General features: G+C 44.7%; 1 protein-coding gene across 2 annotated transcripts in view; it reads right to left on the reverse strand.

Moving 5' to 3' along the window:
- The window catches only part of Btbd9 (BTB domain containing 9), a 354,330-nt gene that overhangs the window by 272,156 nt on the left and 56,457 nt on the right, over positions 1-25,717 (reverse strand). For both annotated transcript variants that reach the window (XM_028767910.1, XM_028767911.1), the window contains one exon: positions 25,362-25,481. In XM_028767910.1, the coding sequence (XP_028623743.1) occupies positions 25,362-25,481 (120 nt within the window). The remainder of the gene's footprint in view (positions 1-25,361; positions 25,482-25,717) is intronic.

Raw genomic sequence — 25,717 nt, forward strand, 5'->3', positions numbered from 1 at the left:
AGTGGGTATCGGCGAGGTGTTCCAACATGGTGGAGACGGGGCCAACAAGATTTGCTAATGGGTTAGACTTGGTACACAAGGAAAGGAGAACGTAAGACAACATGGAACCACAGGTTCTGGTCCTACTCCAGATGCTGTCCTCCCACCAGGCTTCCTTCTTCCTGCCAGAGTATCAACAGGGGCTGAGGCAGAGAAGAGAGCTGCCTACAGAGAGCAGCCTGAGGACACACCAACACACTATGGCCATGAGAGTTGACAGAGGAACCACTGGCTTCTAAAAGCCCTGCTCAGTTCCATAATGCCAACCTGGGGAGCAACAAGCATCCCAAACTTCTACCCAAAAATTCCCTCAGATCTGTAAAACTCATTCCTAACTCCGTACATGGAGAGTTTTTGCTTTAGCTGTTTAACCACTTCAAATGTATAACTCTGTGACGTTCCTCATCGAAACCACTATCCAGTTCTAAAACTTGTGTGGCACTCCCAACAGAACATCTCTACCCATAAACAACAAACCCTAATGCCCCCGCTCCAGCTTCTGACGAACCTCTATCATACTTCCAACCTCTAGGAATGTAAGTATGGCATGTCAACAAAACTGTAAAATACCCATACTCTGTGTGTGACTTACTCCACTGAGTTTTCAAAGTTCCTCTGCATAGTATGTGTCAGGGTTCCATTTCTTCTTAAGGTAGAGTAACACCCACTGTACACAGAACCCGAGTTGTGTTTGTGCACACATCTGTTGATACAGTTCCTCCTTTGTCTATGTGCACACTAACATACAAAAGCATCTGAGTCTCCGCTTTCAGCCGGTTTTGGAATACTCAAGCAGTAGGACTGGCTCCAGCATATGTATTTCCACTCACACCTTCAACTGCAGAACTGTTCTCAGCAGCAATGCAACCGTGCTGTCTCCCTACTGGCAATACACCAGGGTTCAGTCTGTCTTTGCCCTGCCAACACTTGGTATTTCCTGGTTTCTGCTTTTTTCCTTTGCACACTTTGGTCGCAGTCATCCTATTGGCTGTACAGTATTTTTTCACTGAGGTTTCTATTTGTATCTTTCTAATGCTTGATGATGTTGGTCATCCATCATGTATTCATTGGTATAATATTTACAGGTCTCTTTGGAAAGGTATCTACTAAAGATGTTTGTCTATCACCTTTGAAGAATACCACCTCGGAAGTATCCTCAGATAGGTCCTCCGCTGTGTGAAACAACATCCGACTCTATAAATGAGCGCCCGCATATCTTCCTAACTTTGGACTTCCACTCACACTGCACCGTTCTGTGTCTCTCTGTCCTGAGAGTCTGCCAAGTTCCCTCTCTCCTTAAGGTCTCCACACAGGTTCTTCCTCCTCTTCTTCTTCCTCCTCCTCCTCCTCCCATACCTCTCTTCTCTTCTCCCAGCCTCACTTCTTCTTGTCTTCTTTAGTCTCAATGTAGATTCCATAAAAGGGTTTTTTTTTTTTTGATGAGATCTTTCCAGCCCTCTCAACAAATGCTAAACTTCTCTTATACAGCATTTATCACACGGTAAGTCAAAGAACTCTCTTATACAGACAGTGCTTATCACACAGTAAGTCAAAGACTTCTCTCTTCAGCTATTTGCTTAAGATCTCATCTGCCTCCTTGACAATGAAAACTCCCTAAGAGAAATTGGTTTTGCTGTCATATATTACCAAGAAAGTTGAAAGTTTTAAGGAAATCTGTTTTAAGTGAATATATGAATCAAGCAGTATTTTTAAATTTTAGCTATTTTTTCTATTCCAAATTTTGCAATATAAATTCTAAAAAAAAACACTAAGAGAGTCTGTTTAATTTCACAAGTGTTCGCTTCCATGTGTCTGTGCACAAACATGCACCTAGTGAACATGGAGGCCAGAAGCAGCAGTGGAGCCCCTGAACCAGGAGTTATAGATGCCCTGAGACACCATGTGAGTGCTGGGAACTGAACCTGGGTCCACAGCAAGCACTGCCTATGCTCTAACCACTGAGAAGTCTCACCAGCCTAGCCTCTTATCTTTGGCATTCATTTAGTTAGCCTTGATTCAAAAATATTTTTCTGCAGCAAACCTGTAAGTATACTATCCTCTAGAAACACATCGAAAACAGTTACGCTTTCTTTTCAGTATAGAGTGATAGAATTATTTCAATTTCACTCACTTTCACTCACCAAAATGGTATAGATTTTCCAGGCTGAAACGATTCATTTCCCTCATTTACACACTTATCTCTGAAGGCAGCATGAAGTGTGCTGGAGGAATCATCTCTCTTCAGAGCCCATTACGCATGCTTTGTAATTTACTGGAAATTGAAATGATCAGTAATCATTTCTTCCTATTCTCTTGTCAGGTTAGAGTTCTTTTAAAAAAAAAAAAAAGAGCTTTCTTTTCAAATTTTACCCCCTCACATTCTTAAAAGTCATTTTTCCTCTTTTAAAATGGAAATGTGCCTACAAAGTTCACATTTTCAAAATACTGCATTTCTAGATGTCACCTTAAAAAAGGAATAGAGCAAGTTCACAGCAGAATTTCTCTTTGGGCAATTCGGGCGTTCCTCTCTCCCTAGAGGTATGTAAATAAGAAGTGAGGTCTACACAGAGAAGGTAAACACCACACCAACGCATTTACCTGAACACCGTGCTAGTGCTCAATCACTGTTGAGGGTCACTGCCAACACGGTTAGGCCAAGAGCACAGCCTGCCTTTAAACTCTGGAACTTGATAGACAGGATGGAAGTTTGACACGGGATTCCTCTAAAGAGAGCAGGGCAAAAGATGAGCAATAAATTCCTAAGGAAGGGCACAGAGCCAGGCAGCTATTATAGACACGGAGGAGGAAAATCAATAGCCGCCAAAGGCAACAGACCCTGTGGACAAAGGGACCTGTAAATCCTAAGGATTAAACTCCTCCGGAGGGCTGCCACTGAATTGGAATTTTTTCCCCCAAACTCTAGTCTTGTGATTTAAAAAAGTGAAGGCTATCTTCTTAACCTGAGTTCATGATATGCTTTAAAAAGTAAGCTACGATGGGACTCTTTTAATGCCCAGTTCCATAAATGTGCCTGGCACTACAGAGGTGCTCATAAACCATGTCTGGGCATTCCAATGAGCTATCAAAGCTGGTGAGAGAAAGCAGGCGCTAGGAGAGTTGTCACAAGTCCCAGATGCCAACTCTGATGATGTCTTTACAAAGCTCGGAGCCCAAGTAGCTCTGGGTGAGATGGATAATGGACATGGAGCGGCCAGTTATGGGCTGGCACAGAGGCGCTCTGATCAAGGATTAGCTCTGCTTGGTCCGTGTGACACTCCCAAGTCTCAGGAAAGGTCATATCCGCACACTGACATCCCAGAGCCTACTCTGGAAAACAGCATCTTAGTCCCTGACATTAGCTCAGGATTTTACTTGAAAAATGAGGAAGCACGGCAAGATGTCAATGGGCCCTGACTGGAGCACTGTCAGTAGAGGAAGAAAGCAGCTGAAAACAGCTCTCTGTAGAAGATAAATCCCTCTGTGGAAATCACTGTTTCTGCAGAGCTAAGTTATGGGAATGTGTCTGAGGGCCTCGCCAGCCCCACCCCAGCCCATTACAGCCTGTGCTCCTGTAAGAATGACCACAGGCTACATTCAGTACGCTCCAGTCATTCACTCCTACAGAAACTGGGGCCTATTTCCTTTCTCTCCCTCTGCTCTGTCCCCAGTGGGCTCTACTGCAAGAGTGCACCTGCCCTGTCAAGGGGCGTCACAGTCCCATCACCCTGGAACACCGCCACACTAGCATATTTCCTAATCTCTTCAAGGCTTTACCTTTAAACTGTCACCTTTACAATGAGGCCACGCCTACCAGCAACTGCCAACTCCACCCCCATCAATATCCGACACCCTCTGCCCTGTGCACGTCTTTTTTTGTTTACTGCTGTCTTTCCCTGCTAGCCATGACTCCTATGAAGATACCTGTGCTTTCTGGATTTGGCTGAGCCCTTTGTTCCCATGAAACTCTAGACAGCCCAGTCAGAAGACTCCTCACAGGGAAGGCAATGCTCAGCATCAGGAGGTGAGGCTCCCTCTGAACCAAGAGCTCCTCATGCTCAGAGACACAGTAATGAACCCAGAGTGTGATCTCGGAATCTCTAAACAGTCTGCCTTGGTTAGAGCCTAAGGTTTCAGCCGACAATGAGCCAGCAATGAAGCAGGGATCTGACGCTTACCAAGCCATCAGTATGTGCCAGGAGCTGTCCTAATTCTCCTGCAAAGTCACCACTGCCTCCTCCATTCCTAAGGTGTGCACAGCGAGGGCGGAGCAGTGAGTTGACATGGGTGTGCCCTCCTCACTCCGCTACAGTGTTGGACGCTAGGGATCTAGTACTTCATGGTATAGACAAGGAAGGGCCACTAACAAGTTTTCCTATGGGAGACAGGACAAGCTTGCATTTCGGACAGCAGTGTGAAAACAGACCAAGGCAGAAATCAGTAAGCTCCAAGCTGGACACACCAAAAGCAAGATGTAAGACGAGTGGAAGAAGGAAGGACAGGTTTCAGGGGAAAAAAAACAAAAGCAGACACTAGTAGTTTTAATAGTGTACTCTGTCTTTTACTATTCTCTCTCCATGTGTTTACATAGAAAAGAATTTCAGATATCAAAAGCTGAACCCAATCAAATCAAAGGTCAGGCTACAGACAACACAAAGCAGGATCTACTAAGTCAGGAGCAGAGCACTTGGCTTCCATGAAGATGCGGTTAAGGACCTTTACCTCTGCATAGATGCAGCTCATTTTCCACTTCTCTCATTGTCAGGCCAACCAGACAGAAGCCCAAAGCAGGGTCCAGCAAACGGGCTCAGATGCAAAGAGAAGGTGCACAGCATGATGGGATGAATGGGGCTTCGTGAAGTGATCTGGTGGAACCCACTACCCTACCGAGTAAGTACTACAGGAGCACTTAAGTACTCCAGATGGAGGATGAGATAAAAGAACCTCCTCACGGAGTAAGAACCTTCAAGTGGACAAGAACAAGCTGGGGCAATCCAGATAAGAAAGGGTTCTATGGCTGCATGATTCCTTAACAGCCATCAACGTGACTCTAACATTAGGTGTTGTTATGTGTTAGGAAAAGCCACCAGATGCTGAGAATGAGACAAATGATGGACAGAAGAAAAGCTGGATCACACCGTGGCAGGAGAAACTGACAGCAGATGCTTGTCCTAGACAATGGCAAAGCGCCATTTTTTATCGATGCTGACTTGCTGAGGAGGCAGCTTGGTCTCTAAAACAGAGCCAACTTTGACCAGTGTTCCTGAACTCCTAGAGCCTTTAGGTCTAACATGGGAGTTCCAAAACAAAGCATCTAGCAGATCTTACAGACGCCTCCACAAAGTCAGCTGAGGGTTACTAAACACATGGCCTCTTCTGAAGGCTAATGTAAAATCTGTGGTCTGCTATAAACACTATCAGAAATAATCAGAAAGAATGGCAGGACTTCACACTAGTGATATAGGTACCCGATTTATTTTAGAACACCTAAGACTAGAGACTAAAACCTTTGGGAGGAGGGTCTAGGTCCAGTAGAATTCTGTAGACTTTCTCACTGGGCTCAACACAGAAGATAAGACAGGCTGTTTACTGGGTTAGTGACCTCTTCAGCTCCTACCTTTCTCTAACCCACCTCTCCCACCCAAACTGTATTTTCTGAACACAGAGCTAGTGATGTAATATGGACCGCTTATCAAGCCTAGAGTTAAGGAAGACCTGAATCCCTTGCATAAGAAAGTCATCCTCATGTCAGAAGTGACTTCCTTAGGACTGACTGAGCTGAGCAGAGATGAAGGAGCATGGCCACCATCAAGCAGCAGGTGAGCCCCTGTGAAATAAGCATGGAGAAGAGATGTTTGCACAGGGCCTGATGATGAGCTGGTGACCGGACAGCACGGAGAACTGAACCGGATGTAACTATGAGGGTTTAAAAGAAGCAACAATGGCCTGCTGAGGCTGACGCCACTCTTGGGCACACTCGACCTTGCCACATCTACTTCATACATGTAACGGCTTCACGTGTCACACAAGAGTTTAGGTGCACGATCAACACTGTCTTCTAAAGTCGTGTTCTGTACTATGCTGAAATTTTCTGAGGTCTGGGCATAAAAATGTCAATGGACTCCAGATTCCGTATGTGTAATATCCCTAACCCATAGAAGGCAGGCATCAGAGAGCGAGGTCCTAGGAGACTTTGAAGGAAGGAAGGTGGGAAGAAAAATGAGGAAGGGAGGAAGGGAGAGAGGGAGTAAAGATAACGAACACTGCTAAGGTATAATTTTCAAAACTCCCCTTGATCTGGGGTAAAAGTTTGAGAGCAACTTGGAGATGTTATTCGAGGTTAGGACTGAAGGTAACAGGCCTGCTCATCCTAAGGAAGAGAGAATCTTGTCATTATAGGGGCAATACTGGAAACCAGTGAGACCAGGCACTGAGACAGAAACAGAGACAGGGAAATGGCTCTGCTGCCCCCTCCTTCAGCCCCACCCGCCCACGCTCTCCTCCTTGGCCACATAACTCCTCTTTATCTCCATCTCCTTTCGCCTTCACTGAGAGCAAGGTCAAAGCTCTCCAAGAAATGATCTCAAAACTCTTTTTTTTTTTTTCATAGCATTAGCTAAATGCAGTTCCAACCTCAGAGTATAGTTCTGCAGTTTTACAATCTAACATAAAACACCAGAGTTACAGATAACTTCAATTCAACATTTTCTAAAATTTTACAACATATGTGACATACCTGAGTTCTTGCTTCATTCTATACATTTTAAAGCTTTTTAAATAATATGGGCTAAAAACTTTATACCTTTATGTGACTGGATACAAGTTAAGAGGAAAATTGCAACATATTGTTTTATAAATTAGAAAAGAAAAACAAAAAAACAGACTATTTTCATGAAAATAATTTTTTAAACACACAGACTATATAGTATTGAACTTCTTCTGTTTCAAAGCAAGTGAATTTCAGAATAAAATCCACAGAGCAACATAAACTGAAACCTATGGTTAGTTGCTAGACAGAGGTGACGATGCACACCCTTAATCCCAGCACTTGGGAGGCAGAGGTAGGCAGATTTCTGAGCTCTGGGCCAACCTGATCTACAGAGTGAGTTCCAGGGCGATCAAGGTTACACAGAGAAACCTGTCTCAACAAACAAACAAAACCAAACACTGTAGCTAGTTTGATAGACAAGCTGAGTCCAGGACGTGCCATTAAACAAAGGTGTCAGTCACGCTTCCAACTGAAGAGTGAGCACACAGCTGTGGGCAGTGTCATTATGTGCCCACCACACAGCTGCTGGAGACAGCTCAGCGAATCCTGCTAGTGTCTTGTCGTTGGCTGAAGGGAGTGATCCAAAGTACACAATGCCCAAGTCAACCTTTCTCAGGGGAACAAACTTTTCTAATAACAGAAAAATTAACGGCAATGCCAGTGACTTTAAATTATGCGCTTAACTAATGCGTTGCCACTTAAATTGCATAGATAAATACTCTGCCCGAAGTTGGAGGGAAGCTTGAATGTAAATGTGGGCCGAAATGAATGAGAGCCGTTTAGAGAATGGCTTGCAGGTACACACTTACTTTTCACATCTTTTTCAGCATCTGATTCTGTTACAACACAACTTGCATATTGTCGGAAGCTACCAGATAATCAACTGCATTACAGTCTCGACCATATATGTTCTTTCATACATATTTCAAAAGTCCCAAAATAACAAATTATCTGACTACAGTACAACCTTAGGGTATTTCCCAGGATTCTAAGACTTGGAAAAAAATCTAAAAAGAACTGTCATCCCCAGGCTTCCAGAGTCTTGGCTGGACTGAAAACAGCAAGCAGCCGAGACATTGAGACTGAGCCTGCCAATGTACCAGTGGCCAAATGCAGGCTAGGAAAGCTACAGACGTGGTTTTCTTTTCTTTTCAAATGGATTAGGAAGCTCCAAAATGTATTCATCCTGGAGTCTGAGTAACATCACAGCTCTGGGCAGAGAGACAAAGGCTTCAGAAACATTGCTGCTGTATTTCCACCCTAAACTAGAATCTGATTCACGCAATGCCTTTTCATTTAACACGTGACTGTAAGTTCTTCCCCCACCCCCACCCAGATGAAAGCACGATACAAGCGTTAGCCATTCTTCAGGAAGAGACTGTTGCGCACCATGCTTTTTCTTTGGCTCAGTGGTTACAAGACAACTGCACTAAGGATGAGTCAATCCACCGTCTAAGCTGCTGTTCCTTAGCAGCAACACTGGAAAAAGAAGACCCAGATACAGAAGGCAAGCATGTTACCACTTACAGGGCAGTTCTTAGTAGTTTAGAAAAACAACTGTCTTTCTGAAAATTCAATTGTGAATTCGGAAAAAGGATTTGCTAAGTTAAAAACTGAGATTCGAGTGTATTTTCTCTTCTATTACCAAAAAACAAGAAGACCAACTGAACGTAACCAAGATGGCAGCAGTAAGAGGCTGGTATGTACCTGCTACAGAGTCTCACTACCATGTCCTCCAGCACCCTCTCTCACAGAGGGACATTCTCTCAGAACTACCTGGACACCATCAATGCCCTCTCAATCTTTATAACCGTCTGTGGACTATCATTTTGGTAGAGTTTTCTCGTTTTCAGCTGTTTGTCGATCCAGCACTGCCGGAGTTTGTTTTGTCAATGGCTCTGCATGTGAGCCTGAGAGTTCTGTAACTTCAATTTCCTTAATTTCATAGAATGTTTATTTCCTCAAGTTTATAAAACCCTGCCATTTAATTTTACAATTGAGTGCTGATTTTACATCTTCCCAGCCAGCAGTAAAGCAGTGTGCCCGGTGGGACAGACAAGGATACCCCTCCTCGGGGATTAGTGTCTGAAGGAGAATTAAGTTCCATGTGGACAGTTCAGTAGTGAACACATCTACTGCAATGACTGAGTCACCTGAGACACCTCGGAGTGCATGTGAGATAACACACGCACACGAGAGCCCCAGGCAGCACAGAAACGCTCCTGTCTTCCTGACCCGAAGCAGTCTGTGAGGCTAGCAGCACGCTAGCATGTTTCCCTGTTCATTTTGCCGTCTACACGGCTGGTCATCTCTGTGCTAACAGACTGAGGCACCACTCTACCTGCAGAAGAGTTCTTACTCCACAGTCTTCAAGTCTAGAATAAGACTGTAGTATCTCTGTAGTGTCCCTGACGATACACATACATGGAGATAAAGCCATGATAAAGCTATAAAGGGCAGTGCTTTCTTTACATTTAAATACACCAACACCACCAGCCTTTGACCACCAAGCACAGTGGTGCAGACACAACAGAGGCATGAGGCTCATGAGTTCAAGGCCAGCCTGGGCTACACAGTGAGACCCTATCTCCAAACACAGAAAAATAAAATAAGCCCCAAACCTCCAAAAATTAAGGTTCAAGTCACATTCCTTCAGACTCAATTCTGTACAGAAGGTTTATTTAAGAGCACATGAGTACAGTAAATTAGTCCGACATACACGTCTTCTCTAAGATGAGATGACAACATAAACTAGTAATGAGTACTTGCCTATAATATTCAAAATAATTTCTCAGAACCTCCAAACCTACCAGCCTTGCTTGCGAGACGAGGATCGTAGCACAGGATGGGTCTTCTGTTAAACCCACTTGTCTTAGTTCGCTTTTGTTGCCACTGCTGAGTAGACACAGGTTTTCCTGAGCTTCTCCTTAAGGCCCCGCAAGCTATAAGCTAGGTTAGCAGCAGAACTGGCTGGAAGGACCAACGGTCACAGCAAGAGGCAGCGTCTCTTGAGACTCGCTTGTTGAACCGCGCTCTCCACTGTCCCCTTTGCTACCATCTATGTGCTGACACTTGCCCTGGGAAGCAGCACCCTGGCTTGCAGCAACTGTCAAGTGATGCAAACCACCCGCCAGCCTCAGGCTGGTGGCTAACAGCCTGACAGTCAACAGCTCCCAGGAACCTCACCACAGCTGCATGTTCACACCTTTCCCTTATCCTTTGGAGCCTCCACTTTCTGGCACTCTCCAGGGAAGGCTGTTTCCAAGTCTAGAGGAAACCAGAAACCAGGTCCTGGCCAGCACCATCTAGAACTGTATTTGCCCTCTTCTCTGTACCGATTACACAGCCACTGGCTGTCTTTTGTCCTGCTCCAACCTCGGCTTCTTGCATCTGTTCCCTTGGCCTGTGGTCATCAATTCCGCGTGCAGTCATGTCCAGCTTCCAGGCTGTCTTCCTGTATTCGCCTTCACAGTACAGTTTCTCAAAGGTTATTGACTTTTTTCTTTACCTCTCAGAACATTTTAAAATTCAACTCCGTTTTAAATTAAAAATGAGGGCTAGAGATGTGCCTCGGTGGTAGAGTGCTTGATGAGTGTGCTCAAGACCGGCCTTCAGTCTCCAGCACAGCATGTGTGGTGGCTTGAACAGGGATGGCCCCCTAAGCTCATAGATGTGAACGCTTGGTCATTAAGAAAGCGGCACTATTTGTCAGGGATTAGGGGTGTGGCCTGGTTAGAGTAGGTGTGGCCTTGTTGGAGGAAGTCTGTCAACTGAGGGTGAAAAGTTCCAAAATGCTCAAGCCAGGCCCAAACTCCTCACTTCCTGCTGCCTGTGGATCCAGACGGAGAACTCTCAGCTGCTCTCCAGCACCGTGTCTGCCTGCATGCCGGCACGCTGCATGCCACACGCTTCCCACCATGATGGTAATGGACTAAAGCTCTGAACTGGAAGCCAGTCCCAATGAAATGCTTTCCATTGTAAGAGTTGGCACAGTCATGGCGTCTCTTCACAGCAACAGAAAACTAAAGGAGCACGCATATGCAAGTACACATACATGCACACACACACATATATTAGTAATGATATAGCAAGCATAACAAAAGACAGAGTTCTGCTGCTATGTTCCCCTTTTTCTCAGCTCTTCATTGTTCAAGTTATCAGTACTGAAGTTTGGTATATATTAATCACATGGTCCCATACAAACAATTTTATGCATATGGAAGTTTACTAACAAAAGAAGTATCATAATTAATACTATCTATGTCGACTGTAGAACCATTTTATGTAAACATTTCCAGGAATTTATAGGGATACAAGTATTACTCATTTTTGAGGCTGGGTCTTTACCTACAGTTCAGACTGGTCTCCAACTCTCGCCTCTGCCTCCTACAAGCTGGAACCAATGCAAGTGGCTGTATACTATACAATTATTTTCATGACAGTCTTACCAATGGGTGTATTTCAGTAGCTTTGTATTCTTGGCGCTACAAACACTACTGCAGAAAGCATCCTGAGACACATTTAACACTAGAATGTGCCTTAATTCTCTGACCCACTGTGTCTGCCCTTCACACCCAGTGCCCACTGCCCTGGTTCCCAATGCACGGCTAGCAGCACCCGTGACTCCCTCCTCTCCTACCTGACTTCTCAGAAAAGCCAGACATCAGCATCCTGCCCCTCCTCCTTGGAAGCACACTCCCCTTGTGACTCAGCGCTGTTGGGCACCTCATCCTCCAGGCTAGCCCCTCTCTTCTGCACTCTCCTACTCTCTCTCTTATGGTTCTAATCAGGCCCCGTGGCTCTGACATCTGGAAGCAACTCTTCAGTGTCTAGGCTCTCTTTCTGCAGCTCTGAATTACGCGCTAATGTTGCTCCTTAGGAGTCTCACAAACAGCAGCCCATGTCTCCGGGCCACTCATTTCTAATGCCACTGCCACCATCTTTACACACCTCCCCTGGCTACCAGAAGCACCTTTCACCTGCTCTCCCATCCCCCTCAGCCACCACCTCAATCTATTTCCCATGGAGGTGACACCTTCACCAATGCCTGCACTGCAATAATCAACGTCAGTCTGAGACCTCAATCCAGGCCTGACAGGCTTCTCACTCTGTTCCTCTACCTTCTCCGACCTGCCATTCTCTAGCTACACAACTTCATTGTCTCAGAACAATGTTCTCCTCAAGGCTATTCCAGCTGGGCCTGCTAAATGCTTTCCTCTTTTGACATAACTTCTGATGTCACCTAGGTCTCCATGAAAACATCTCTTCTTGAAGTCCTCCCTGACTTCCCAGTTTAAACAGAATTCCTGCTATATCTTACACCCAAGTGTACTTTCTTTCTTCCCATTTATTACAGCTTACAAATATTCCTTCTCTTGTAATAACTGTCTACTAACATTCATACTAAGCTGTATGTTCCACAGGGGCCAGGACTATGGCCCTAATACTCCTGTAGCTCTAGCATCTTGCCCAGGGCCTAACACACAGGTGAATAAGAGACAGTATACTTTGACTTTCTTTGTGGAATTCCAACACTTTCTGAGGAAGCAATACAATGGTTAAGCAAACAAACAGAATTTCAGGAATTGAGCTGAGAGAAGAATGTTTCAGAAAGAGGAAACAAACCACATGTTTGATACTAGTTAAAAGATTTTAATTCCAAAATTCAATATAATTCTGGCACCAAGAATGAATTAAGGAGTTCACTACATAAAAGCAAAGCAGGCCCAACTGCAGAAAGAATACTAGTATTTCCCCTAACTACTAATTCTACAACTAGTTTAAGTGGGCTCTGGCAGCCGACAGTAATGCATTTCTAGTGTCCTGGGTCCGAATCCATGAGGCTTTGTTTGATTTGACTTGTTTCTTCTCTGTATTCAGTTGATCATCACCTGACACTGACTTTTGCTTGGAGACAGTTTCCATGGCTCCTCTATTTCCCCACTTTAACCAAAAACACTAACTCAACATGGGATTAGTGCGGCCTTCCCATAAGTGAGTTTCTTGGCCTTGGCAGGGATGGCCATTTGGGCTGTGAGGAACTGTCCAGGGCACTCCAGGATGTCTGTCAATCTTTCTAATCACCACATTCTAGTAATAACCTTCTCATTCAGAAGGATCCCCAGACAGTCAAATGCCCACAGGAAGGCAAAGGTGCCCTAGCTGAGAACTACTGTTCTAGGAGGCGTCTTCAGGGAAAAACTCAACACATCCTTCCAGGCCAACTCAGATTTCTTCTCTATGACATGTGTCCATGTTATATTAGTCAGCGTTATCCTTCTCTGTGAACCTGTCCATGTTATATTAGTCAGCGTTATCCTTCTCTGTGACATGTGTCCATGTTACATTAGTCAGTGTTATCCCTGTGACATGTGTCCATGTTATATTAGTCAGAGCTTTCCTCCTCTGTGACACATGTCAATGTTATATTAGCGTTTCCAGTGTAACCAGAGATAGTTGATATAAGGAAGCGAAATTTCCTTTGACTTGTGGTTTCAGTCACTTCAGTCCTTGACTGACTGAATCTACTGTTTCTAGGCCTGTGGTGGGGACATATGTCCTAACAGAATTGCTAGGAATGAACTGGTATGAGCAGGGCAAAGCTATTTACTGCATGGTGGCCAGAAGCAGAGAGCGAAGCAGAGCTGCCACAAGACAGACCCTTCCAGGGCGGCCCAGCCACATGCTTCCTCCAACTGGCCCAGTTCTTTGTTTCCAGCACCTCCCAATAAACACATGCCAGGATGAATCATGACACAATCACTTCTGGGAGCCCCAACTCTCACACTGCTGCACTGGAGACAAAGCCTTCAAAACCTAATGTGTGCTGGGAGCCACCACAGCCTAATTCTAACGCCAATCAACAGTCACAGTGCCTTAAATGTATAAATAACCTGTGCAAAAACACTGCACTGGTCACAGGACCTTGCTCCGTAGCGCAGACTGGCCTAGAGCTGATTCCACAGCCCAGGAACCACCTCCAGCTTCAAGCACTGAGTGCTGGGCTACGGCACTGACCACCACGCCCAACAGGAGACTATGACTTGCTTATTATTTTGATAAAACTAAAAATATTCCCTGCTGTTGAGAAGAATGTGGAAAAAGAGATGCCACTACACAGTACAAGGAAGCCATTACTACATGTTTGTGGGTGGAGTCTTTAATAAGAGCATAACCTTTGAGACGGCTTGCTTACAGATTAGATAATGTGGAAGGCTTTCTGTTCTCTCACAGAAACATCCTAAAGGTCCTTCCAACAGACAACTGCTAACAGTAATAAAGTTAATTTACTCTGGTACTGTTACAAGAGATAAATCAGATTTGTATGTGCTAACAGAAGGACAACCACACTGACAATGAGATGGTGTAATAGTATACACTAAATGCTATTTTCTTTTTAAAAATTATTTTCAACATTAGCTTACAAACTAGCAGGTTTCATAATGGAATCTCCTTCAGACACTGCGTTACACTCGGCTATTATTCCCTCCCCTTCTCTCTGTCCACTCTGTCCCCTTGTGCTGGTCCTCTTAATCCCCACAAATGTGCTTTCATGTTACATGAACTCCTCCTCCTCTTCCTCCTCCTCCTCCTCCTCATCCCTCCTCATCTCCTCCCTTACGATGCTGTCCTTCGCTCTTGGCCCCTCTCTACTTCAATGTCCTACACGCATACATAAGTTTAGATCCGAGAGAACAAGGAAGCTCAGTATTTGTCTGGCTCTGGCTCGTTTAACACGACTTCTGATTGCACACATTTTTCTGCAGATGCCATGACTTCATTCTTTATGAGTGAATGGAATGCCACTGTGTTAGGTACCACATTTTCGTGTCCACTCATGTGCTGGCTGGACTGGCATCTAGGCTGGTTCCACTCTTAGCTGTTACATTCGAATGCCCCAGCACACAGGAATACCCGCTTGTCTCTGCGGTGTGTGGACTCAGAGCCTTTGGGTGCCTATGAGGAAGCACTGTGGCTGAAGCATAAGCTAGGTTTTGTTTTCTAAAGACTCTCTGCCTTCCATGTCTGTGCCAGTGTATAGTCCCAACGGCAGTATAGGAGGACCGGCCTACAGCCCATCAGTCACGTCTTGATGAAGCACTTCTGGCTGGGGTGAGATGGGACCTCAGAGCAGTTTTATGTTCCATTTCTCTGATGGCTGATGATGTTTGTACAGTATTCCAAAGATTTTTGGCCATTAAATAGCATTTTTACAAATAATCCATTTGTGTGTAACTATACTTAGAAAAGAGACAATTATACTGTATATGTTCTAGGGAACATGTCAAAGGACAAGTAAAATTTCCGTCATATTTTAAAGTGATTACAGATTTTAAAAAATCTCCTGGAGTAGTCAAGTTTATGACTCCGTACCTTAAATTTGTTTGGTTCCTTTAAACCAGGCTCATACATCATCTGCCACCTTCACGTCAGCCCAAACTGTGAGCTGGAATACTGCTCTCACCCTAGAGAATCAATGTATAAAGGAAGCATGCAGAAAAATGTTTTTGTTTTACAGCTTACAGCATTATATATATATATATATATATATATATATATATATATATATCCATGAATTGCACTGAAAATTTGTCCCTTGAAATCAAACAATATGTTTACACATAGAACGTGCCCCAAAGTTCTCTAATAACGAAAAGTGTTTAATCAAACTCTTTGTTGACAGCTGGTTAGAGCTGATCTAAAGCAGGAAAGAAATCAGTGTCACTGTGGTCCTCTGTTTTAGGTACAGGAGCTGAATATGCAAATTAGCCCAAAATGGAGCCTCATTATCTGTTTTACACTTCAAGTGTGATTTTAAGCACTGTAGGTATATATACAGACACATACACCCAGAAAGCACATCTATCTCAACAAACCATGAGCATCATCTGTTCAGAACCGGGAGCCACATGCATGCTTCTACAACATTAACTGTAAGGCAGATGGCAGGCGCTGATCAACAGACACAAAATAAACCCCTCCGTCCTCTGCCTCAAACAGCCCCTCATTGCTCTCCCTTAGAGAAGTATCAAGCGGCTTTCCTTACTGTTGATTTGCAACTCCACTGTTACATCGGGCAACACAAAGGAGACTTCAAAGGAGGAACAATGTTTCTTGGCACAGATCTGCTTTCCTAGTCTTAGACAGGAGATAACAGTAACTTTGAAACTCACAGCACTCTGTAGTCTTTATCAGTATCTAATGTGTAAATGAGCTCCTTCTATAACTGGAGGTTTAGCTTTCAAAATACATAATTACTGATCATTTTAGTCAGCATCACATTTCTTTTGCAGGGTGAAATGAACTAAAACAGCTGTTACGTCCTAATAGCTTTATAATGTGCAGAGAATTTCTATGACTATCCAAAATTAAACCTATAGCTTCCCATCAGGCAGAATGTAGTCATATGTTCATGTGACCCACATTATTTGGAAGAGCAATTATTAACTTATGAAATTATAATTTGAAGCATAATGAAGAAAAACCCTGCCATTCTTGAATGGGGTCAGTGGCACCGAGTCCACACTGTCCGCTCCCCACTGTCCTGGGCGGCACTGGACTGAAGAAGCCCAAGTCTCCCACTGCTACCCTTCCTTGCAGGGACCGAGCCCTCTCTTTTCATACTGGGAGATGGATTTTCAGAAGGTGAACCCAGTCTGGCACTCTGCCCAGAACGTCTGGCAGCCAACAAGCAATCTGGTTTTACTGCTGGTCTGCTCTCCCCTGAGCTGACCTTGCATCCAGAGAGAGCACCCTGAGCCGGGGAACGCGTACCATTTATAATCATCACCAAGGAAGCGCTGATCATTTTATTAACCATAAGACTGGTGTGCATCGATCTCTTTAAACACGTTCCTGTAAGATGAAATATTTAAAAACCTTGTTTCCTCCTATCTCCTTTTAATAATGGGGGTGGAGGCAGCAATGTTAAGAGTGTTTTCCAGAAAATCTATTATTCAGACAGCTGCATTCAAGGATGTTAAGAGGGTTAAGAAGAATCAGATATGTGACTAGCACTACCTACAGAAGTGTAAAGGCAGGCCCAGGAACCACAAAATAATTAGACGAGTGCACAGGGTGCATTATGTAATTGATGGTTACACCGGGCCACTCAAGCTCTAAATACCAAAGGTCAGAGCCATCACTGCCAGGCAGTGTGGGTGACATCTGAGGGTACACAGGCCTAGCTCTGCACGGAGAGAATTACTCTCAACCATCACCCCACCCCACCCCCACTACAGTCGTCAAAGCAAGCAGGACAGGAGGCGACTGTCAAACACAACAGAGTTGCGTCCACAATGGCCTCTTCCACTGTCCTTCCAGCTTCTTGTCCTCTCACTCGTATAGCAGTGGAGGTCCTTACTGAAGCCACTTTCTTACCCACCCACATGCTGGTTGGGTTCACAGGCTTGGAGACTCTGCCCCAGAAGTACCACGAGCCAGTGTGGTCCTCCTCCAGGTTCCTTCATCTCTGCCGTCTCCGATTTCCTGTCAGAGGTCCCTGGTAACCATTCAGGAGCCCAGTGCTCTGGGCAGCCTTGCCGTCACTCCCTCTCTGTGTCCACTCAGGAGACACACTGTCCCATGCCTAACAGCTCAGCATCTGCCTGCTGGCTCGGGACTTCCTGGGTGTCATTAATAAATCCTGGGCGAGCAGATTACAAAATGTCTCATATATGAACATTGATGTTCACACTCCCACACAGAGGGAACCACGGTGACATGCTTACAAAAGGCAGTATTTTCTCAAAAAAAATAACATACCATGTCAAATCTTGGCTCCAAAAATATGAGACTTTCTTCAGTTCCCAGATATTTTTTTTTTTTTACTATTTTCTGACAATTAATCCAGTTTATAGTTCTTCTAAGGGAATACTTCAGTTTTATATGGAAAGAAGAGTTTTAAGACATGACTTTAAATAAAACAAAGTAAATTCTATGTATCTACAGTGATAAAAGTAACAGGGAGAGACTGCCATTCAGGCAGGTCCTCTGAGCTTTAGATAAAGGTGGGAATGTGAGTGGGCACTGGGATCACACTGGAGAGAGACCCAAACCCCGAGGCTGAGTGCAGCGAAGAGACTGCCTGTCAGTGCCCTCCCTTCCCTTGCCTGATCGCTTGGTCTTTCAGACTCAGCTCAAGTCCTCCCCACGGGAGATCTCCTAACACTATGGTCATGTGCCTGTCATAATTTACTTTGTCAGTTTTTAATTGTTTATAGTTATTAACTTATTGGGGGCACTAAATGCGTGTCATGGTGCATGTGTGGAGGTCAGAGGGACACTTGTGGGAGTTCAGTTCTCTACCTCTCCCTGTGGGACTTGGGGAGCAAACTCAGGTCATGAGGCTTGCCAGCCAGCGCCTTTGCCCTCTATGCCATCTCTTCAGTGCACTTCATCAGTGTTCAGTCGACTGTCCTCTCCTTTACATCATGAGTCTCCTGAGAGGAACAGCTGCATCTGACAGCTGATGGAGGAGGTCAGGCAAATATCTAGACAGATAAATCCCTTAGCAATAGAGCAAACACATAGTGAAAAGAGGGAAGTCATGAGAAAGGAGGTGTGATGACTGATTTGGGGGGTGCCATCTGTACCACTGCTTGGATCTAACTGCTAGGGAAGCAACTGCTAAGAGAACAAAACAGAGCTCCTGCCCTTCTGTGATGAGGCTCAGGAACTGGTATTTGTGGTAATTACGGGTTATTAGTGCCGTCAGCATCATCTTCACGCAACGAGCTTATTAAGACATACTCTAAAATTACAAAACAAAGTGCAGAGGAAAGGGCAAGCCCAGTCTATTCTCTCATGCTCCGATCCGCCACTGCACACAAAGGGAGCTCAAAACACTATTATCCTTTAAACCAACAACATAAAACAAAGAGGCCTGGATTCAATTGAATAACTCATGCATAAATGGCCATTTCTCAAAGGTCTTATTGAAAATAAACCACAGTGCTTTGGGTTTTTTTTTTTGTTTGTTTGGCTGGTTTTGCTGTGGGCTTTTTTTTTTAACCCTAATAAGAGGATTCTAAGTGAAAATAATAAATAATTTCTCAACTTAACAAAAGCAACTCAAAATGAGATCTTGAGAAAAGAGATTTCATAATATATGGTGTTTGTTTCTAAATACAGCTGGAGCAAAGCAAACAGGAAGTAAGAACACAGAGCCCCACACTATGCTAACGAGCCTAAAATGATCTTAAGAGGAAGCAAGGGGCAGAGAAACCAAAAGCTCTATTGACAAACTGACAAAGCTTACCTAGAACAAGGATTACCAAGCTGCTCTTTGGAGCATTTTTCAAAAGAAAACTTCCCCCAGTTGTTCATGACCATTAGCACGCATGAGCTTGTACACTGGGTGGCTGTGACCAGCTAGAGCAGAGCAGCCTTTGGTAACTGTGACAGTGAGCCTCCGGCAGTACTCCCACAGGGAAGGGAAGAGAGACCTAGCTCAGTGGTGGAATGCTCCCCAAAAGGGCAGCAAGGGCTGCTTGCAGATCCTGTGTCCTGCAGCTCCAGAGCAGAGCTGTTCCTTTTGTTTTGGCAGGTTTCACCTGGTCATTTCTTTTATTCTGGAGGTTGAGCCCAAAGGCATGTGCATGCCGAGGTGTTCCCAGAGAGAGCTGCTGCTGCACCTCCCGCCCGGTGAAGGCAGTGTTTGACACGGAGTCAGACCCTTTGCTTAAGAGCTCAGCTTTCCAGTGCTCAAGTTCTGCATCTATCCAACAGTGTAGCTATTTATCCTCCCATGAGGCTGCTGTGAGAATCACACAGGGGCATAAAACAGGCCTGGTCCACAGCAAGTGCTCAGTAAACAGTAAGCTGCTCCCTTCCCAGCCTCCCCAGCCCTCTACCTTTCTCCCTGTATCCTTAGTCCTCCTTTCTTCAGGTTTTCTGACTCCTCATAAATATTCAGTGACTCGATCTGTTACTCTTTTATTTATTTCAAAGTTCCAGAAGAAGGCCTGAAAACCTGATTGTAAGAAGCCAGAATAACTGTACTACAGAAGCCCACATGCCCTCTCCTCTGCAGCCCATGACTCCTGAGCTGGCTGGCACACAGTGGGCATCCACACACTGGGCCTAATTAATGCTTCCCATCAGTAAGAGACTTCAACAGTACAGATAGTTTCAGGTGCTATTTCACAAACCACAGACTTCAGAACAATTTATATTTAAATATGGTTTTATTTTAAAAATCATTTGAAATTCTCTTCTGCTCTAAGTAAATTGTTATAATTTAGTGACACCATGTGGCTATGTTTTGCTTTACATTCTTAGATAAAACGTGCTCTTTCCATGTAGGCTGCTCGGTGCTAGTTCAATTATGACATCAAAGTCACAGGTAGAGGAATAATTCAAACTGGGCTGACTAAAATGGCTACTTCTTCAAAGTGGGACCCTTCCCACTCTTCCATGTCTAAATAAGGCATCTCGCAAAGAGGTGGGCTTTCTGGTAACATGAGGAGAGTAAAGACTCAGCGTACCTGACTAGGAATCTAAAGCCTCAGGGTGAACTGCTCAATTATGCCAGTGTTTGCCTTTCAAAGCAAATAAATGTTCTGTCTGCCCAGTTAGTGGATGAGATGGGGCAGAGGGAGTGGAGGATGAACAGACACACACAAATCCACACACTGCTAGCATGGCAGGGAGAGAATGCCCCCATAAATAGAAACACTTCTCTCCTCATTTGCTGTACGTCTCCCCTATATCTACAGCCCTGGGAAGGTACTATAATCTAATGAGAACGGGTGGGGGGATGCCACGGCTAATGACAGCAGGGAAGAGGGGAGCCAGAATAGATGGCAGCAATAAAAGAGATTCAAGTGCCTTATGCCAACAAACGGTACAGTGTTAGTACACATCGAATGAGGCTTCCTACACAAGACGAGCTACTATGAATAGCATTCACCATATACCAAAGAAAGCCAACATGTCCAGGGCAAAGACCAGATAATATCATTTCCTGTCTCTCAGCTTACAACACTACCACCCTGGCAACCTTACTTAAAAAACACATGCCTGCTCCCAGTGACCCTTACTTAGAAATATGTGTATATGCTTCTCCCAACTGACGAATACAGACACCCTGACATCCATCAGTGTTACAAGCTCAGGATCAAGTACAATGTATAGCACAAACTAGGTGCCTATCTGCTGAATGAGTGAGTGTAGATGAACGAACGAAGACAATTTTCTTTCCTGAGCTAGTGAGGCACGCCTAACTCCCTGTTCTGAGTAAAAACAGAGTCCTCTAGTGAGGTGTTTCTCATCACTGAAGGCCTCTAATGTAACCCCTGAGACGACACGACAGACTGGCAGGTGCTCTGTCACACCCTTCCTTTTCTGTGACATACCCGGCACATTATAAATCTTTGCTTTAAGAAGACAGGAATAAGGAGAGAAAGGAAACAGTAGTTACTCAAACAGTCACCAAGAATCGAAGGAACACACTGTCACAGAGTCAAGTGCACGCTAGAATTCAGCACATGAGAGCAGTGTCACTGGGGTGCTACAATCACTATTACATGACATCCCTAAGTCAACTGTCCCAACCTAACCCACCCACACAATATCTGCCTGAATTCAACATTTGATTACAAAGAGTTTCTAAAGTATTAGAAAAATACATAGCATTCTGTAGCATTCTGTAGCATTCTGCAGCATTCTGCAGCATTCTGTAGCATTCTGTAGCATTCTGTAGCATTCTGTAGCATTCTGTAGCATTCTGTAGCATTCTGTAGCATTCTGTAGCATTCTGTAGCATTGGATTCCTTAGCATTAGAACACCTTCCTAAACAGGATATAAAACTAGAAAGTATTTCAAAACATTGACAAGAGTTGACTATGGTTTTAAAATTTAAAATTTTGTTTTTCAAAAGGCATCAATATTACACTAAAAGGCAGTTATCAACTCACACAGCACACAACAGAAAAAAGCGTATCACACACACACACACACACACACACGTGTCTGTATCTCTGACAAGTGACACAGGGAGGTGTGGTCTGAGATGAAGATGCACACAGATAAACTGAACGTCCCTGTTCGTCACCTCCAGCCGAGGGTGAAGGTGGAGGGAGGTGAGCTTTGGCTCACACAGAACGACCCCGCCCCCCCCCCTCCTGGAAAGGGTCCAGAAGGGGTCAGTCACTTCCCTGCACTTATCATCACTGATGTGAGCACTGTGGTGGGAGGCTGGTGCTTCCTCACTGGCAGCAGACGCAGCCCTCTACTATGCCAGGGGAACGCTGCCTGGGTTACACCACAGAGGCATGGCAGACCCTAGGTTATATTATGTGTTTTATCAGAACCAAAAATATACAAACTTGCTGTAAACATTCAAAAATGAACAAGCCATTAGTTATTACGACATTGTTTATGGCAGGCTAAGGACAGTACAGGAAAGCACTGCCAGGCTCGGCTGCTAGGAAAAGGCACCGTGCCAAAGATGGCAACCTTCTCTGAAGATCAAACATCATCTCAGATTTTCAAAAAGTGACAACAAAAAAAATACCTGCTCTGTATAAATCTCTACTTTCAAACAGCCTTCATGCTCAGTAACTGTCAAAGTTCAGAGTGTGGTTCCTGCTCCTTTGGGGTGAGGGTACCATGGTCAGTGAGGCACAGATTTACCACAAGCAAGTGTGTGAGCTAAAGCCAGGGTTAGGGTGAGCTCCATCTACAGCACAGCTCAGTTTCGAGCCACAATGCCAACTGACTGTTGCCTAGTCTCAGAAAGAGGTATAGGTAAAATCTCCCATCCCTCAATTGACAAAATATCACTTTTTTCAATGTAACAGATGAAATCTGCCATCCATACAAAGCATTTAAAACCTTCAGCAGGGAACCTCAAATTTCAGTTTCCTACAGAAAACAAGCCCTAAAAATGGAAGCCTGCTGCCACTCAGACCCTCTTAGTGACTGCACTGCTCAGATGGACAGTGAAGCTTCAGGTCAATGACAACTGCATATCTCACCATCAGTGGGCGCCTTACATGATGAGCCTGTACTGGGTACAGAGTAGTCACTCCACGCCTCTAAAAGCTTGTCATTTTCCTGAGAGAAACCAAAGCAACACAAAAGACACCAAAGAACAAAGGTGACATATATACAAATAAACTAACATAAGACAAACGAAACCCTTACATACTAAAGGAAGTATTTGCAGAGTAAAGTAACTATAAGAAGTTCATTTAGAACACTGGTTAAGCAGTCAATAAATGATTATGAAGGAAATCCAAAGCATCCTTGAATAGTCAAATACTGTCTAATCCTTAGATTCATTTTAACATGCTGTTAGAACAAAAACCTAAGCCGACAAACAAGATTTATGAAACAATATAGGAGACATGTTAAAATGCTCATTGTTTTTAAAGCTTTCTAACTGATGATGACCCTAAGACCCCTCCCTCTTCTCTCTCCCATAGTCTCCCAGGCCACCTTTGCTTGCTCAGATTTCTGGTCTGGAGCTGATGTACTGTGGTGGTCTGACTGAGAATGGCCTCCATGGGCACATGGTATCTGAATGTTTGGTCCTCGGTTGGTAGAACTTCTTGGTTAAAGCTTAGGGGGTGTGGCCATGTGGGAGGAAGCTTTACACTGAGGCTGGGCTGTGGGCTTTCCCATGTGTGACTGCGTGTGTATCTTACACTTGTAGAAGAAGGGGTGAACTCTCAGCTACTGCTCCTCTAGTGCCACGCTTGGCTGTGGCTCTCACCACAGCAGTCATGGACTTGCCCTCTGAAACTTTCTTCCGTAAGTGGCTTTGGTCGTATGTTTTGCTACAGCAACTGAATAGTAACTATGACATGCACTGAAACAAAAGCAGGCTGCACAGCACAAAAGGAGAGGTGATTATTAGAAAAGGAGAAAGAGAGAAAGGAAGGGGAGGGGAGGGGAGGGGAGGGGAGGGGAGAGGAGGGGAGGGGAGGGGAGAGGAGAGGAGTATGAATACCCAAGGGAAAGCCTGTTTCTAAAAGGGGGAGCTCCTCATTGAAGGCAGGTCTCACTCCCTCAGGCTGGAGGTTTGAGGGGAGAAAGCACAGCTGGAATCATGAAAATCTGCTCAGGAGTCATGTTCCTGCTGCTTCTAATTACACACAAATGCACTGTGCTGCTGCCCACGCCAAATGCTTAGACTGATACGCTGCTTAGTTTTCAATCTGCTGCAACCATTATAACCTGAGTCAGTGCAGACTCCTCCTCCTCCTCCTCCTCCTCCTCCTCCTCCTCTTCCTCCTCCTCTTCCTCCTCCTCCTCCTCCATATCAGGTCCCTCTCATTCCCCAAGCAGCCCCGAGACACAGAATCTTCACTCAATTTCTTGTCCCTCTTATTTTAATCCACTCAAAACTCCTCTGGGTAAAAGAGCAACTGCCAGACCGAGACACTTTAGTCCCTCTTTGGGGAAACGAAATTGATTTTCTTCATTTTTACAAAAGAGGATCCCTGGGTAACAATATTGTGTCTAACGCCCATAATAAAAATGTAGGCAATATTTTTTACTTTCCTAGTGGCTAAAGGGTTCTGTGAAATTCTTGGTCTAAGTTAACCATGAGCTCAGAGGTGACTCCTGACCAAGGGACATGCTCACCCACTCATACCCTGTCAGTCACAGCTAGAAGGTAGGGCGGATGACATCTGGTGTGGAGAGGCTGTGGGGTGGCTGGTGAACAGGGGCCAGTTCCACATTCTCCCTGTGTGTACCCACCATTTCTCTTCTCTCCACACCTCACTAATGAGCCTATTTTCTGCCTTTAATCTTGCCTCTTGCCTTAGAAATTATTGAAGGGCACTTCTCCAGTGGGAAAATAAACAAATCTGCATAATTTGGGGGGAACCTAAACCACCCCTTCCAGCTCCCAGTTTCATAGCTGTCTTGCAGAACTATAGGACGTTTAGAACATGGCTTGACCTAAAGAAGACTATAAACTATTAGAAGAGTAACCTTTCAATGTTCTCTAAAACAGTCTTGCCTGGGGGCTGCCAAACAACAGGATCAGCTGGTACTGAGCTGGAGAAAGGGTATGAGCATGAAGCCTGCTGGCTGAGGCAGCCTGCACCTTTTACCCCACTTACAACACTGATGCTGTCCAGCCGCACCTCCCTCCTCCGATTCAGGAAAGGCCCAAGTATGCCAACATGAACCAAGCATCCAGGGCATGGATGCAAGCAGCCAGGGCTGCTGCTGGCTCTGGGAACTAGCAGGAAGCCTTCTCAGCAATCTTCCCTGGATGTTAAGGAAGCAACACTCTCTCCAACCAGAACTGCTTTCTCTGTGTAGATCACAGTGAGTGCAAAGGGCATTTCCACCTCCCAAGGGTTAGTGTTTCGTCACAGACTTCACATGTCCACAAGAAAACAGGGCACAAAGCACACTGGACATTCCATACACTAATCTAACTTCCCTACAGGTTTTTGTTTGGGGTTTTGTTTTCTAGTTTTTAATTGTTATTTTGGAGGGTTTTGTTTTGTTTTGTTTTGAGAGTAGTTTCCTTCTAAAAGACCAAATGTCCTTAAATAAAGACAAAAATGAATGAGATTGAGCACTCACCTGCAGACCCGAGCTGGGAAATACAACTTTTGCCACGAGCGACACAGATAATGTGAATGATCTATCACTCTGATCCAGTCAAGCTCATCCATAGACACCTCGATAAAGTAGGAGTAAGACCTGCGAATTAACAAGAAGATATACGGTACAGTGACAACAACCGGAGGGAAAACATGAAGAGGAGGCGGCATGTACAACTCACTAATTACATGTTCTGTTCCACAGGCACATTTGTCATGTCAGATAATAATGGAAGCTGTATAAAAGAAAAGCCACTACTGAAACAGTTACCCAACGGAGTGAAATTTCCTCTCAGCTTGTCTGTCTACCGTATAAAAGGATGACCTGCTTAAGAA

The sequence above is a fragment of the Grammomys surdaster genome, unplaced genomic scaffold, assembly GCF_004785775.1.
Source record: "Grammomys surdaster isolate TR1022 unplaced genomic scaffold, NIH_TR_1.0 183, whole genome shotgun sequence".
Classification (NCBI taxonomy): domain Eukaryota; kingdom Metazoa; phylum Chordata; class Mammalia; order Rodentia; family Muridae; genus Grammomys; species Grammomys surdaster.